The sequence below is a fragment of the Triturus cristatus genome, chromosome 1_2 (genome assembly GCF_964204655.1).
Source record: "Triturus cristatus chromosome 1_2, aTriCri1.1, whole genome shotgun sequence".
Classification (NCBI taxonomy): domain Eukaryota; kingdom Metazoa; phylum Chordata; class Amphibia; order Caudata; family Salamandridae; genus Triturus; species Triturus cristatus.
The window spans coordinates 214,327,658-214,344,940 of record NC_140580.1 but is presented as its reverse complement, the minus strand read 5'-3'; the positions used below and the strand labels follow the sequence as shown (position 1 = coordinate 214,344,940).

Sequence of the window (17,283 nt, the reverse complement as noted above, 5' to 3'; positions counted from 1 at the left end):
AAGGAATCGGAAATATCGATTCCGAAAATGCAATGTACGTAGCACTAAAAATAGTGCACTTCAGCCTTAAGGAATCGCTAATTACCACCAACTTCAAGTTGGTGGTAAGTAGCGATTTCCTTTGAAAAAGCACTTTTTTGCTTTTTAAAATGTGCTATGTGGCACACATCCATGCCCTTGGGGCATGTATGTGCGCCACATGTGCAGACATGCAAGTTTCAGGGGTGCAAAAGGGTGTCATTTGGACACACTGGCACCCTTGAAATAGCTCCCGCTATTACAGATTCGGTAATACCGTATCGCTAATAGTGAAAATCTTCTTATTCAGTCCTATGGGCCTCCTAGCCCATAGGAATGAATGGGTAGGTATTCCTTAATAACGAATCTCAATTACCGATTCGTTATTGAGGAAAGTTAAGGAATCGCTAATATTTTAGCGATTCCTACCTACATTCCATTTAGTGAGTCCTTAATAACGATTCGGTAGAAATCGCTATTAAGGACTCGCTAAATTGAAGTTACCTACATCTGCCCCCTAGTACAGTATTTTACTTCCGGCTTTAGATAGATATTGCTACGCTATAAACATTTTTTTTTATCTAACTGCACTAGAAAGAAGATGCAATATGAAAAATATTATGGGAATATGAAAATGCATGCATATGTATTAATAGACCTGTTTCCTTTACCTTTCAAAAGAAACCACAGAGCATACTTTATGCAAGTATTACTTACAGTCACCTGTGAATCAGGAAGTTGAAGAATTTGCCTTGATGGTTGTAAATAGACTGATTTCTGTTTGAAGAGTTTTGAGATTATAAGACCTGACAGACTCTGTTTGTCCATTAGCAATGGCTGCACTAATTTGTTATGGCATGGCATCAGAAGTTTTATGCTATAAAAACATAAAGTGGCGTGTTAGTTTAACTACACATGAACTTTAAAATTATACATTTCAACATATCTCAAAATATCACAAATGTTCAATCTGCATCACTCAGAATATCATCCATGAAGGAAAAATTAAACCTGTTTGTCAATAAGCTGACCAACTTTTATCAATGCTGACAAACTGTTATACCTGTCAGCCTTAGAGTGGTCTTCCCCCAGACTTTTTGCTTATTTACATCCACTTTTTAATTATTGTTTTTGTTGGACTTAGGACTCTGACCACTGCTGACCAGTGCTTAAATGTGCCTGTGCTTCTGCCATAAACCTGGTTTATCCACAATTGGTATTTTTAATGTACTTGTAGGTGCATTGTAAAATGGTATTCCATATACCCAGGGCCTGCAAATTAAATGCTGCTAGTGGGCCTATAGCACTGATTGTGCAACCCACTCAAGTAGCCTATCAGACCTGTCTTAGGCCTGCCACTGCAGGACTTGTGTGTGCTGTTTCCTGCCACTCCGACTTGACATGTAAAATCAAAGCCTTAAATTTCCCTTTTATTACAAATATGTCACCCCTAAGATAGGTCCTAGGTAGCCCATAGACCTGTAACAAAACTGTCAGAAGAACTGCTGTGAGGCTTCAAGGACTGTCACTATTCTGGACTACTGATCTTGAAAACCTGCTTTTCTGCTGTGCTGCCCTTCTGCCTGCTGCTCACTGGCCCTGCCGAGTGACAGCTGGACTCTGCCTTGCGACCAAAGTGTTCTCCAAGTGCTTATTTGATTTCCTCCTGTTGCTTGCGACTCAGCGATATCAAAGTCTATAATCTTGCTCCTGTGCCTGGTCCATTGGAAGTGGACCCAGATACTTGCTCCAGAGAAACAATGCATCCATTGCTTGTATGAAGCAGAACCTGATGCATCGTAACTGTGACAGGAGTTGAATCGGTACATTACTTCAGAACCAATGCAACGGCTGTGCAAACTGATGTTCGGAACATCGCACTCAAAACCAACGCATCTAGTTTTTGGCACTTCGTCTTCGGAACCGACGCATCGCCACCCTTTGGGAATCAACATGCCGCTCCCCTGCGCTCCGCATCTCGCTGTTGCACCTAGGATCAAAGTACTATGTTCACTGGACCTGCTTGGCTCTTGTCCCTGATCTCTGATCTATCACGTCGGCCTGAACTGTTGACTTTGCCCCAGTCCAGCGTGACCAGATAACCCAAATTAGTGCATATTGCTTGTAAAGACTAGTCCTCTTTTTATTCTTTATAAATTCATAACTCCACTTCTACTCTTTCAATTTATGTTGGTTTGTTCTAGATTAATTTCTAATATTATTGCCTGTTTTGCTAAACCTATGTGGAGTATTTCTGTTGTTATTGTGTGTTGTGTAGCACAAATACTGTACACGATAACTATTTTGATTTGCCAAGCTACCAGAGGTTGAGCACAGGTAATCTTTTAGTGTGTATCCGAGATACCCTTAATAGGATTGTGGTTCCTGCTTAGACATGGTGCATGTCTTTGCCAACTAGAGACACGGGGTCTTATTTATAAGTCCCTTGCGGCACAACTGCGCTGCCGGAGCATCACTTTTGTGACCTTACAGAGGCGCCGTGTTCAGATCTAGTTCTATGAGACCATTAGAAGCCACTTTACATGGATTTTCATGGCTTCGTAGATATGGAGTAAAGCAAAGAAGCGCAAGTTGCTGACTTGCCTTACTTTGTGTCAAAGAGGCAGTACATTCTCTAGAGCATGCGTAATGAGGAGAAATGTTTACATTTCTCATTTTTTCCACATTGCATGTGTGCTGCATTCTGCAGCAAACATAGAACAAGGAAAATGCCTCTAATGATTGTTTTTATCCAGGAAAGTGCCCCTTTCTGCACGAAAAACAATCACGCTAATAATGCAGACACCCTTGCACCATGATGCGAGGGTGCCTGCGTTGGTTTATAGCTGTAAATTGTGTGCCGGCGTGGGCTGAAAGGACATGAAATGCACTGTTTCTTGCAAATACGGGTCATTTCCTGCCCTTTCGAATTGGGGTAGGGCAGTGCAGCAAAATGACTTGCGGCACTACCCAACTCCTAAACTTTAAAAATATGCCCCACAGTTTCAAACACCATCTATATATTGGATTGGAGGTAGCGCTGTGGATAAGAATGGAACAGATGGAACTGCTTATCTTTCAGCATTCTAATTGTCACTATATTGATTGTACAATGTGCTATGCTTTTCATTCACGTCAGTGGTACCGAGTCCTCCAGATCTGAATGTAGTGAAGATACGCATCTATATTTTAGATCACTAGCACAAGTATTAAATTATTTGTACTCCTCCTTTTAAGAATATCACTCCATTAACTATTGTTATCCATGTAAAAAAGGAGTAATTATTAATTGACACCTGCAGTGAGTTTCTTCCTCCTGTCTATCTGACCATTGACACTCATTACTTCTTAAATTTCTTTGTATCCATATGTTATTTGCCATACACATAACCAAAAATCTCTTAATACATTGAAAGTATATGGCTTTGATTTACAAAATAGATGAAATGCAAGACTGTTACCTAATTAAGTGGAAATAGATAACAATTCCATATACAACTTGCTGATATTTTCAAAATAGTATTGCATAAAAATAAGCGAAATGAAAATTGTCTTACTCAATATTGTCAATTTTGGGGCTAAAAGCCACACGGAGTTGGTCCTGCACCTCATAGTTAGTCCATAATTTGTTAAACTCAAATGTTGTGATGATATGTCCACTCTCATAAAGAAATTGCTTTGTTCCTTGCTTCACCACACTTTCATCTTGAGGACCAGATAAAAGAATTACTTCCTTTGTGAATGTAGGAGGCCCACGAAAATGCCTGAAATGCAAAGCCATGTCCAGATGTCAATTATATATTTAGAAATTGAATATAATTCTACACTTTGTACTATATCACAATTCAAGAACCAGTTTCTGTGAAGTACCAAGAAAAAACTCTCATTAGATCAGAAAAAAAGAACATTTGATTGGCACAATGGTCCTGAAAGTGCAAAGCGTTCATAAAAGCATAAAATAACAAGTTTAAGATCTTATTTTTAGAACTGTTGCACCACCTCTAGCCTAATCAGGGTGCGTGTTTATTGAGGAAACCATTTTTGGGGAGTTCTTGGGACTGTGCTCATTATCTCTCCCTCTCTCTCTCTCTCTCTCTCTCTCTCTCTCTCTCTCTCTCTCTCTATATATATATATATATATATATATATATATATATATAGATCTTCGCCATGCATGGACGCACCGCTCAAAGACCAAAGAAGGGCCCGCGAGGGAGGTAAAGAATCCTCTCTGGATGGGAACATCAGGACTGTAGTTTTAAACATGCAGGGGTGTGTGCTGGGGCTCACCGGAGGGCTGTAAAACAATGTGTCCTGGAACAAACAGCAGAAATCAACCCACCAAAGGGCGAAAAAGTGCATAAGTTAACTACACCTCCCAGCATGCATGGAGAAGATCAATACAGGCACACCGGAGGACAATTGAAGAATGAAGACATGCGGAATGGAGAAGTAGCTGCAGGAAAATGATTCTCTGCTACGGGCCTCTGACGAGAAGTGCAAATGCTTCGAAACGTACGTAAGGCCAAGGACTCGATAACCGGGATGAAAAACTGTGTGTTTTTAAAATAAATAGTCTGTGACTAACCTGATGTGGAGTGCGGCCTCAAATCGGAGAAATCTGTGGGGATATATATATAGACATATATATATAAATATCACAACACAGGAAGAGATATCGATGATTCAAGTCCGTAAAACAGCAGCTTTATTCAAGTACACAGAGGCAGCATTTCCTTTGAAAGGTTATCTCTTCCTGTGTTGTGGTTTTAAAGGACAGGAGACTCCTTGCCTGTTCAAACGAGGCCGCCCTGCAGGGACGGGGGCTCCTACCAAAGTGGAGAACTGTGCTTGGATATATATCTTGGTCATGTGATCAAGGCCTTTCTGAGGCCGATACGCGTTATGGCGGTGCACGACACACTTTTTGATTAAATATATATGCACTGATTCGACTGGGTCCGCTTCGTCCTTTCTGCAAGCTTGAATGGTGTGACGAAGTTCCTGTATATATATAGTGCAGCCACTGAGGAAGAGCATCAATTCTGCTCGAAACGCGTATGGCACGCCACATGGGGAGCTTGTGCTAGGCTGGGAACTGAACTGCCAGCGGTGTTTTGAGCTGTAACCCATTCGTAAGAGGCAACTCCTTGAGGACAACCTGTGTGTGAATAATAAAGCGGCTCGTCCGTCCGCGGAGAAGCCCTACCGCTTCTTTAGCGGGTCTTGCGTGCTTGGATTCACGGGCACGTTTATGAACGGAGGGGGCCTCAGCCGCTGGCATATATTGGCGAGGGTTCCAGCACAGATTTCAAGACTTCTCACCCAAACGGGTTTGACATTTTAAACGAACGGAGGCAGTGAGTCCACATGGTGACAAACTACTAGACCTTTTGAACTACTAAGACCAGAATGCTGTGGTTGACGCCCATTTGGGCGGGACTTATCTACTTTGAATAAATTTAGTTTGAAATCAATCTGCTTCATTTGTCGTGCAGCCACTGAGGAAGAGCAGCAACTCTGCTCGAAACGCGTATGGCACGCCACACGGGGAGCTTGTGCTAGGCTGGGAACTGAACTGCCAGCGGTGTTTTGTGGTGTAACCCCTTCATAAGAGGCAACTCCTTGAGGACAACCTGTGTGTGAATATATATATATATATATATATATATATATATATATATATATATATATATATATATATATATATATAAATATATATATATATATAGAGAGAGAGAGAGAGATATGTCGAGAGATATATATATATATATATATAGAGATATATAGATATATACACTAATATATATAATATATATACACTATTTGTGTGTGTGTGTGTACATATTGTGTATATATTTAAAACAAATTAATAAGAATCCACAAATTCAAGTGTTTATTTCAAATAAAACAAAAACATGCTGTACGGTAACTATTGCATAGCACCCCATTGCATTTTTGCCAAATGTGCTCCTCTCAAGTAAGCTCTTTTGGTAAATTATCACTGACACAACAAGAAACTCTACATTTGGCAAGTGAGAGATTCTGGGTCTGAGGAAGGAGAGCATCCACCACCCCGGTGGTTTGTAGGCCACACACCCAATTTAAAGTGAAACTCATAGTGAAATTTATTTGAACAAAATTATTTGGGAGACAATGAAGGCAATGAAATAGTATATCATATGTAATCTAACCTCCGAGTATATTTTGGCTGTTGCATCCTTTCACCATTCTGTCTTCCAAAGTTGCGTGTAAAGTGAAATATTGGCGATTGCGTCACAGAACTTTGCACACGTGTTTCTGACTGTTCTTGGGCTGACTTAGCAGATTCCATTGGGTTTGAAGAACACCTTCCTCTCGAAAAAACGTGTCTTACTTCTTCGTCCACGTCTTGTTGCCTCCAAAATTGATGGCTGAGCTAAAAGGCTATCGACAAGGTCACACACTACCTTTGACTCTGCAGCCATCTTTTTAGTGAGATCTGGAAAAAAGAACATATCAGTATGTAATAACACTGTAAAAAACTCATATCATCTGACAAATAACAAGCTAGATAAGGTATGGAAATTACCCCACCAAAAAGGATTTTCCCTGCACGATTTTTGCCAAGTATAATAACCTGGCAAAATTTGAGCAAGAGATAAGTACACATATTTCGAGGTTTGAACATGTAATGTGGTAAAACAAATGGCATTGCCCTCCTTGATTCACCATTCAGAGGCGTGGGACTTAGAAAGATGCAGTTAAACTTCACCCTTCATAAAATAAACACTGCATTCTCAGAATTCCATGTGTAGTTGAAATGTATACATTTAATACAAGAATGAAAATGCAGCCCTCCATCTGTCAAAAAATACGGTAGGGACACCTTTAAGGAATCCACTTTGTTCACATCTTGTTTCCTAGCAAAGCAATTCAGAATGGCTGTAAATAAACCTGAAATAAATATTGAACCTCTGATGTCTGCTAACAATACTCTGTGGAGAACTGTGCTGTACTGCACATTTTGAATTGTCAAACAACTTTTGATGTTATTTGAAAAAAGTCTAAGTAAGCAGTTGCTTCCATTTATTTTTTTCTTTTATATTATTGTGACTTAGGTACGCTGCATATTACTGGAAATGTAGGTAGTAGACAATCACTTGCTTTGAAAAATAAGAAAGAGGAATTACAATGTGAAGAATTGTAACTACTGGCTTTTCAATTGGCTGTATCATAAGTGTCATGGTTCCAAAATAAAGGCTATTTACCCTCTCCACCATATTGTTTATCTGTCATCAGGTTTTTTCATTAGTTTGGCCCTGGCAGAAAGCAAGCATTGCCTTTGTCAATGTGTTGTTTTACGTTTGGCATTTGATCAAATATGTAATATACACACATTTAAATGAGCTTACATAAGGACAAAGTAACATATCAAGTTAGCATCTATTTCATAAAAGCGTGGAGTGGGGTTGCTTGGGAACTACCCAGAGTTCCTTGCTTCCTTTTTTGGCATAAATTATCTGGCACTCTAAGCCTGAAAGGCTATTTTTTTGCCTTATACTGGGTGTTCCCTTGAATCTGGACAAAGCTATACTTTTCTGAGGAGCTCATAGTAAGAGATAAACACGTTTTCAGGGTTTGCTTTTATTAATTCCAGGTTGGCTTGGGAAGTATTTTACCAATCCAAATCTGTAGTACTGTACCTGGAGTGGTAAAAGATTTTGGATCTCAGATGGCAAAAGCTAATCCTATGCTTAAAGACTTTGCTCTAAAAATGGCAAAAGACTTTGTCACTTTCTAGCTTGGCGTGTGTGGTACTGTGCTAAACCTATGCCTAAAAAAATTGATAGAAAAACTGACATTTGAGGTGATCAGATTCAGTGTTGCTGGTATTGTCAGGTACACTATATAGGGGCTGCACTTTGGAATTACCCAGAATTCTCATTTTGCACATATAATACACACACACACATATACATATATATAATCTACTGGAGATAGCCAGTAGGTAGTTATAGTTAGGACCAAACTTTCTACAGGAAAAGCGTATTTTGTTTTACCAATAACTTTGGCGCACCTTGACAAATTTTCGCAAAATGTTTAGACAAATTCACATTTTGGTTCAGCTGGCGTGTTGAAAGTTTCGTGGTGATCTGTCAAGCGGGTGCTGAGAAAAACAGGGGTCCAAAATGCATTTTCCCAATGTTCTGTCACTAGGGATTTTTCATTTTATGAACACGACTACAGCCCAAAACGCCGAACCGAATTACACCAAATTTAGCAAAAAGCTAGATGTTGGTGCAGAAAGTGTGCTTTTTCTGATTTGGTCTAAATCCGTTCAATATTTCAAGAGAAATTTAAGTTAAAAAAATCTAGATATCTGGGGACCCAAGACCATGCAGTGGACTCGCAGAGCCTACTAAAATTTGATTGGCCACCAACCCTTCAACCAGGAAATGTTGGCAGCCATCTTGGGACAGGCTTGAAGCTGGGTTCCACAAAAAAAGTAAAAAATAATGAAAAGGGTTAGGAATATCCTGACCTCCGGTAAATGGCGGGGGGTCCCACAGGGTCCTGAATTTGAAACTGGGGAGCAATGGTCAACCCTCTGCATCTGTTCAAAATGCTATGATTTTGGGTAAATCACTTAATCATCCCTTTGCCTATAAAAAGTGTGCACTTTAACTGGTACTAATGAATAGAGCTCTAAGTTTGCGCTATATAAAAAATGCTAAAAATGCACTGAGGTAAACACAAAGCTTTGAAATAACAAACGACAAATAGATTTCCATTTACTGGCTGATTTGCATAAAGTAAATCCAGAAAACCTGGATAAACCGCGGATTCCACGCTTAAACTCTGTAATCTTAGGGAAATATTTAATTCCACTAAAACTCTTTTTTCCTTCATAATTGCGTTTGAGAACAATTACTTTTATTTGCATATAGACAACACCTCCTTCATATTTTAAGCAAAGGAGAGAGGATATGGCATTACAGCTACATCCGTTGTTTCAAAGCTGGGGGACTCGGGTTCAAGTCTCGGCGTCAGCTCAACATCCTGCAATTCTAAGCAAATCACTTAATCTCTCAGTTTAAACAATACATGTGTACGTGTGTAATGCTGCTTGTATAATGTGATTTAGATCTATATTTCACAGCAATACTTATGTTAGTGTAAAAGGAACCTAGAGGTTATTGTGCTTATTTTAATAAAAGAAGCATTTAGGTTTAGATTTTGTACACAAATGAAACAGATTTAACTTTCGATGTGGAAAGGTGATGACCAGAGAGAAAGAGTGAGCCATCTAATCATTATATAGTGCAAAAACGTACAAAAATATTTGTGACATGAATGACACTTGACTAGGCTGCTTAAAGGGGCGCTGAGACTTCCTTCCCTTAGTTATTGGCCTCTCCGCTGAAGGCTTGTCTGATAAAAAAGAAAACAGAAGTGCCAGTTCCACATCTCTCAAGTTTCGCGAGAAACTCACAGAGACCAGGAGTTTTTATCACCAGATCTGTAACGCTGTTTTATCCTCTATAAAATGGGAACCACGATTCCAGAATGGAGAACCAAGACCGGGACTAGATGAGCGCCTCATATGTGGACCTGAGAAACATGAGCGCTCTGCACTAGCAATGGTGTATGCATGTAAACTGAGAGGGTGGAGGGGGCGTGGCGGACTCTACTTTTCGGCCTTACGAGTTCTCAGCACACTGGGTTTTGTAAACAAGAAACTTTTTGAAAGGACATTGCAGGATTAGGCATAATCTAGAATGGCAAGCAGGGAGCAACCTTTTGAAGGATAGTGGGGAATGGCTGGAGTAGGACGGGAGTAGATACGGGGTTGCTGGTGGGTCTGTATCCTAAATCAATGAATGTCAAAAGAAATTAAAGTGTCTGTCAGCCGTGTCCTCTCTGCAGCATCTATCCATGTGACCGGGTTGGAGACTATAAATGCTCATGGGGACAGCATTTTCTTGGCTTGTGTTAGGACCCATGGCAGCCTAAATAGGCCACAAAACATTCTGACATTTATTACGATTGGCCTGAAATAATACCTGTTATCTGTCCCACCCCTGCCTACAACAGCCCCTGGAAATACCGGTCTAGGCTGCTCAAATTCAAGGGTTTGGCGGAATAAAAAACATTTCCCACAGCAGTGAAAAGCAGTGCCTACAGACCTACTATCAACAGTAGGATCCCCCTTTAACTCTCCCACAAGTCTGGATTCAATTGAAAGCACCGCTTTAAATAGACAGGCATAGCTGGTACTAAGTGTACCTGCACTTCTTTCATTCTTTCATTTGGAAGAGATTGCACCGGCACTTCTCATCACTGCTACATTGCTTTTAATGGGTGACTACTGGCACTTGTCAGCAGCAAACAAGTACTTCTACACAGATTGAGGGCCAAGAAGTTCTTGCTGAATGGCAGTTTCTTTCATTTCTGTGTGGCCTGGACATATTGTGTGAGTTCTCAAGTAAGGTTTTGAAGTTAGTGTATGACTGGAAGGATCCAGGGGCCTAGTGGGCAAAGGCTAGCTAAGGCAGGAATTAATTTAATTGTTTTTCAGCCGGCCCGCCCAGTGACACTACCAGGAGGCTGAGAAGAGAATGTTGTTGGGGCCTCACATCCTGTTTGGGTTAGGTCCCACGTGCGAGAGAGGCCCTGGAGTCCACAGTGTCACTCTAATGCCCTGCAGCTTTAAGATCTTCTTAGAGTTTCTTGTTGCTCAAATCGGTGTCAATTCCTGATATTTATATGTTTCCCTCATCTTCATTGCTGGATTTTCCTAGCAAGAAAGTCTCACTCATAGTCATTGAAATGTCACTTATAATAACACCGAAATTATGAAAATGTCACACAGAGCAATCTGAAACTTTGGCAGCTATGCAGCCCCTGGACACCACAGTGACAGGCCGGAACCGGGGCCTCCCTGTAGATGTGCCCATGGACGCCGGCCTCCCTTCACCACGTGTCCAGGGATGCCGCGAACACCGCAAGGCACTAGCACAATGCCGTAACTCACCGCGATGGAGGAGGGGGTGACAGGGGCTCACGATGTACACCCTGCGTGGGGGAGGCAGGAAGCACGCGCTGTGGCCACATCTCTGGCCGGGAGGCAGCACTCATCTCAGCAATGCGGCCCGGCTGGCCCCTGCCCGACATGTCCCAATGCTCACAACTCACCCGAGTCCCCGTGCAGACTACACAAGAGTTCAAAGGCCCACCAATAGCTCCCCGCCATGTCCCAATAACTCACCCAAGGGTTTCGGACACTTGCGCACCACACACCCTGCCGCATGTGGTACCGCTCCACCCCCACGAAAGGACCAGGCTGCATTGCCCCTTAGTTGAACGATGGGGCCTCCCGGGATGGAGAAGGCCGAGGTGGGGAGGGGATCTGCACATGGAGTCACCCCAGCGACTCACCGTCGAGTCCTGAGCGGTGGTGCACAGCCCCCCAGTGTTGCCCGCCCGAACGAGGAGCACAGCAGGCCACCCGGGGAGGGCTACGCAACTGACCTTCCCCGAGCGACAGGGGTAAGGGCTCTTAGGCAGCAGGCCCGCGGCCCTCCAACTGGCCACCCCACAGGACTGCACCGCGAGGCCCCTGGCAAACAGCTGATCCGCCGAACTGTGTCCCTTGCGGTTGGAGGAACCGTAACCCTGGCACCACTGGGATCACGATCAGTGATCATGTGCACTCGCAAGCAAGAACCCAGGGACTCCGGCAAGGAAGCCGGCGCACCAATGGCTGGCCCACTCGCGCACATCGCGGAGAGCAGGGAGCCACGCCACCCGGGTAAAGCAGCGCCGGCTCACCGCATGGCAGCTGAGACCGACCTCCAGTTGCGGGTCTACCCCTAGCGATTGGGCCAACTGCGCTGCTTGCTGCCCCCCGCAGCATCGCTTCTGTAGCCCTCAGGGCCTAAGGACAGATCATTGGATATAAACAAATTGTTTGACCACAAAGACAGTTATTAAAGTCAGAGCTGGAATTTATTTGTTAGGGGACCCCCCCAACCCCACACACACACTTAGCACTGCGGCCCCTGTGCAAGGGCTGTATCCCATCTACACAGTGCTTAATTTGTAAAATAAGAAGTGCCGGGCTCTCGTCAGGAGGGGACCGCAGATTCCACCACACATTGTCCTGCTATGCTGCAAATGATAGTAACAACAAAACTACTAACAGTCACACTCCTACAAGTGTGACAGGTAGTAGTCATTTTGAATGAATACAACATTGATAATTAACAGTTGTTGTGGTTATCTCTAAATTGGCTAGACAGCGCCACCTTGTGGCAGGCTGTCACAAGCAGCGGGGCTGACAATTAAGTGCTGGTGCCGAGCACCGGAAAACACCGGCTCAAATTAAGCACTGCAACCCACCCAGGGCAGAACCAAGGAAGCAATCCACCCATGGCAGAACCAAGGAAGCAACACACCCAGGGCAGAAGCATTAAAGCAAGGCACCCAGGACAGAACCATGGAAGCAACCCACCCAGGGCAGAACGAAGGCCACAATCCACTCAGGGCAGAACCAAGGAAGCAACCCACCCATGGCAGAACCAAGGAAGCAACCCACCATTTGGAGCACCAAGGAAGCAACCCACCCAGGGCAGCACCAAGGAAGCAACCCACCCAGGGCAGAACCACGACCGACAACCACCCAGTAAAGAACCAAAGAAGCAACCCACCCAGGGCAGAACCAAGGAAGCAACCCACCCAGGGCATAACCTAGGATGCAACCCACCAAGGGTAGCACCAAGGAAGCAACCCACCCAGAGCAGAACCAAGGAAGCAACCCACCCAAGGCAGCACCAAGGCGACAAAGAAAACATGAAATCACTATGAAGGCAACACAGGGAACAACATCCACCAAAATAGTACCAAGGATGCAACTCACCCGCACCAGCATCGAATAAGCAATCTCAAGTGTGAATTATTTTAGCAGCAGGCCACTCCTGCCATGTGGGTGCAGAAGACCAACCGCCCTGCCCTCTGCCTCCTCCATCCCTTCCCTTCCTCCTTCGTGGCCCCCTCATGAATCTCACCGACACCTCATTTCTAACATGCACAAGCGCTTTCTCTTCTAGGCGCTGACAGGCCCTGTCTCCCCGGACAGCACCCCCACACGATGAATAGAGGGGCCGCCCTCAGCTTGGAGCGTCGATGGACTTCTGAACCCCCACCTGCCTGGTGGGGGCTCAGGCATGACGCAGCTTCAAAAGTGGGCGTCTAAGGCCCGGACAAGGGGTGGTGCACCGCCAGCACAGATGTGCAGCACACCGGCCAGCTGTGAAAACCACGGAATGATAATGGTGAACGTTCAAACCATCCCCAGTTCCCCAACACAAACTGAGTGATCTCTCAGCACTTTACATGAGGTGTTATTGTTCCAGAATTAAGTAAAACTGACGCCGAGCTTTGCAGGAGAAACGCTGCTTTCTGCTGGAGCTTCGGGTAAGGGCTGACCCTTGGCCAGTATGGCAGGTACCATTTCATACGTAGGTATGCTACGACTAATAAACACTAAAAAACATACCACAGATATAGCAAATCACCATCACTCCTCAGCAGAGACAACGACCTGTCCCTGCGTCTGGACCAAAACTTCCTTACTTTCAGCCAAGCAAACTTTACAAGATGTGTAACCCATCTAAAAACTGTTTCTTTCTTCAGGTTTGGTATTTAGATTATCATTTATTTAGAGAAATGTGTGTTTCCTTTACAACGTAAATATTCTTTTCACAATTATTATCCCATTAACGTCATTTGAGTTCTCACACCAACGGGCTATCAGCAATGTGATGTTATGAACAGCTCCGCATAGGAACACTGGAAGTGTGAGGAATCCAGAGAGTGGCCCAGGGCAGCATTCTACAGACTCCTCACAAGTCAGTTATCTATCTATCTATCTATCTATCTATCTATCTATCTATCTATCTATCTATCTATCTATCTATCTATCTATCTATCTATCTATCTATCTATCTATCTATCTATCTATCTATCTATCTATCTATCTATCTATCTATCTATCATCTATCTATCTATCTGTCTAACTATCTATCTATCTATCTATCTATCTATCTATCTATCTATCTATCTATCTATCTATCTATCTGTCTGTCTATCTGTCTGTCTATCTGTCTGTCTATCTGTCTGTCTGTCTGTCTGTCTGTCTCTCTTTTTTGTCTATATATTTAATTACTGACCCCTTCTAAAGGGGGACCAACGCGTCTATAGCCCCATACCCAGGGCTTTAAGTGAGGAAAAAAACTGGGGGTGCTCTAAAAGGGGCGGGGCAAACCTCTTAAAGGAGTGTGGCCTATCCAAGTAGGGTGTGGTCTAAATCACGATAACTAGCATTGTGTGCTTAAGGAAATCCCCTCGAATTATCCTACCTTCGGAAAACACTCTCTTTAAAGGATTTACCTTCCTCCTACAATGTGGCTCACCTAGCATGAGGTCTCCACAAAATGAGCATGCTCTAGCTGCAGTCCAATAAAAAAAAGAAACAGGACTACCTTTGCGAGGCTCGAAAATAGAGCCCGATAGAGACCTGTTTCGAGGCCCCCTGAAAATAACTGCCGGTGCTCAGACCCGGTCCACTTAAAGCCCTGCATACATCCATCCTAAGCACTGCGCCATCCAAACATCTTTGAATCCATCCATACATTCCTACCTACATACATACATACATCTGTCCCTGCAACTGTCCTAAGCATCTATCAGCCCACCCGCCTATCCTAAGTACTGGTCCATTCATCCTTCCATCCATCCATTCATCAAGCCAGCAATCCATTCATTAATTCATCCATCCATCCAGCCATCCATCCATACATACATAAATGTGTCCCTGGACCTATCCTAAGCATCTATCAGCCCACCCGCCTATCCTAAGCACTGTGCCATCCATACGCCCATACATCCATTCATACATCTGTCCCAGAACTTATCCTAAGCATCTATCAGCCCACCCTACTATCCTAAGTACTGGTCCATGCATCCATTCATCCTTCCATCCATCTAGCTAACCATTCATCCATCTGGCCATCCATCCACTCGTCCTTAATTCACCTATCTGTCCTTCTTTCCGTGCACCCTCCTCCCCCGATCCTAAACACCCCGTATTATACTCATCCACCCAGCCTCTTAATGGGCCGAAAAGGCTGGTGATAACCATTGACAGGCAGATGTTTCTGATAAAGAACAAGAAAGCTTTCAGTTGCTCTTTGTGTACCATAGTACACCCCCTTCTCTGGTTTTGTTTTAAACAAAGGTTGATCCAGCGAAAGAAATGTAAACCAGCTTTTCAGTGTAAGACGCTAATTCAGAAACATAAACTTTTGTCCATTTCTATATAGGAACACTGATTTAAATTGGCCGTAACTGACAGATACTGAATACCTGTAGTTCTTACATTTTAGAGAGCATACCAAACAGCTAATTTGGGGTGGTGGGAACCTGCCCTTCTATATTTCCATGTGAAGCACAGTATAGGAATATAAAGGTAATTCCAACACTACTATCTTCATATTAAGGAGGGATGTGAGAACTAAATGAGCCAGGCAAAGCGTGTGTTTTCATAGCACTAAAACAAGACACTGTGAAAGGTCAGAGCAGGGTCGGCTGCCTGTGGTTGTCTCCAGAGGCGCAACTAGAGCCAAATTTCGGGGGAGGCTAATTCTCTCAGCAATAGAGTGGGGATGCAGGGGCTCTAAAAAGGGGTGAAAAACAACAGAGCCTCATTTACAAGCAAATGGTCTTTTAAAGACCTGTGAAGTACTCCCGTGCGGCTGTGTGTGTGCCCGGGAAGCTGTCTCAGCCCGGGGCAATGGGCGTTGCGCGCCTGGTCGTCTCTCTCCTAAGCACCCCACAATGATGTTGCTAATGCGCTGCAAAAAGAGAAGGGAAGGGAAATCCTGAGAGAAAATGGCTCTCTTTAAAGGATTTCCCTTCCCCTACAACGCGGCTCACCTGGCATGACGTCTCCACTTCTCAGTAGTGAGCGACGTGCAAGCTCTCACTACACTCCAATTTTTAAAAAAAAGAAACCGGACTACCTTTGTGAGGCCAGAAAAGAGAGCCCCATAGAGACCCGTTTCGAGGCCCCCTGAAAGTAACTGCCGGTGCTCAGACCCGGCCCACACCGCTTGGTAGCCCATATCACATACAGCCATGAGGTGTACATGCGTCATCAGTTATGGGAGCAAGTAATACCGACTTGTGACGGTCTTGATCCCAACACCCACAGGGTGGGCTACCTAACTACGCCGGTGACCTGCTACACGCATGAAAGTCGGTTCTGCTGCCAAACCTAAGCATCCCTGGGCACCTGGCTTGGCAGTTCGGGCTGGACTGTTCCCATGGGGCACAGGGTCAAGACTGATATGCATATGGCTGGGTTCAAACTGGAAAGGCATGGTGAGCAAAAAAAAGATGGATTTAGGCCCAGATCTCTGTCCTGGGGTGAATGTATGACATTGTTCTGCATTCTGTCCATCAATTGTTGTTTTTGCATTTGTCACCCCGAGTGGGACGGGTATGCTCAGACGTGAGTCCCGTGCTCTCCATGCCACTGGAATCAAGCTATCCTGGCTGACGAGGGCTGAAAGCCCGAAACCGGTCCTAGGATGCTGTTTCCAGTCCAGGGAGGACCTCGCTTGGCCGTTCGGGCTGGACTGTTCCCATGGGGCACAGGGTCAAGACTGATATGCATATGGCTGGGTTCAAACTGGAAAGGCATGGTGAGCAAAAAAACGATGGATTTAGGCCCAGATCTCTGTACTGGGGTGAATGTATGACATTGTTCTGCATTCTGTCCATCAATTGTTGTTTTTTCACCCGCAGGGGAGCGCCCGGCCTGCGCTGAGTTTGGGGTACCCTGGGGTTATTTACCCAATGACATAAGGGAGGTGCGGGCTCCAGCAGATAATTTATAGTCCGAGTTTGGAATTTCTCTGCATTGAGAAGACTCATGATGTATACGATTTATTGAACCGCTGGGGCTCTTTCGTTTTCAGTGTCATCCGCCCGTGTTAGAATCCAGCCTAGGTCCAGTCCTCTTAGATTAGCTCAGGGGCAAGTGAAGAGCTTTTCAGTTTGGCCGGCATAGAGATGGCAATAACAAGGAGTTTCGCACTCCCAAACAGCCCTGGGTTGTTCTAATCAATCAGAGAGCTAAATAGGGACTTCTCAGTCCCATACACTGTACAGTAGAGGGATTGATATGAGCTTGGCCACCCGGGTGCAACAGCTTATTCC

General features: G+C 44.1%; 1 protein-coding gene across 7 annotated transcripts in view; it reads right to left on the bottom strand.

Annotated features, from left to right (window-relative positions):
• Positions 1–17,283, bottom strand: part of LOC146867066 (G2/M phase-specific E3 ubiquitin-protein ligase-like) — a 501,947-nt gene that overhangs the window by 11,378 nt on the left and 473,286 nt on the right. For 6 of the 7 annotated variants that reach the window (XM_085603479.1, XM_085603481.1, XM_085603478.1 and 3 more), the window contains 3 exons: positions 6,213–6,499; positions 3,576–3,782; positions 736–895 (listed from right to left, as the gene is read on the bottom strand). In XM_085603479.1, coding sequence (XP_085459605.1) covers positions 736–895; positions 3,576–3,782; positions 6,213–6,352 — 507 coding nt within the window. In that variant the 5' untranslated portion in view covers positions 6,353–6,499. The remainder of the gene's footprint in view (positions 1–735; positions 896–3,575; positions 3,783–6,212; positions 6,500–17,283) is intronic. The other variant, XM_085603482.1, reaches the window with a different exon arrangement.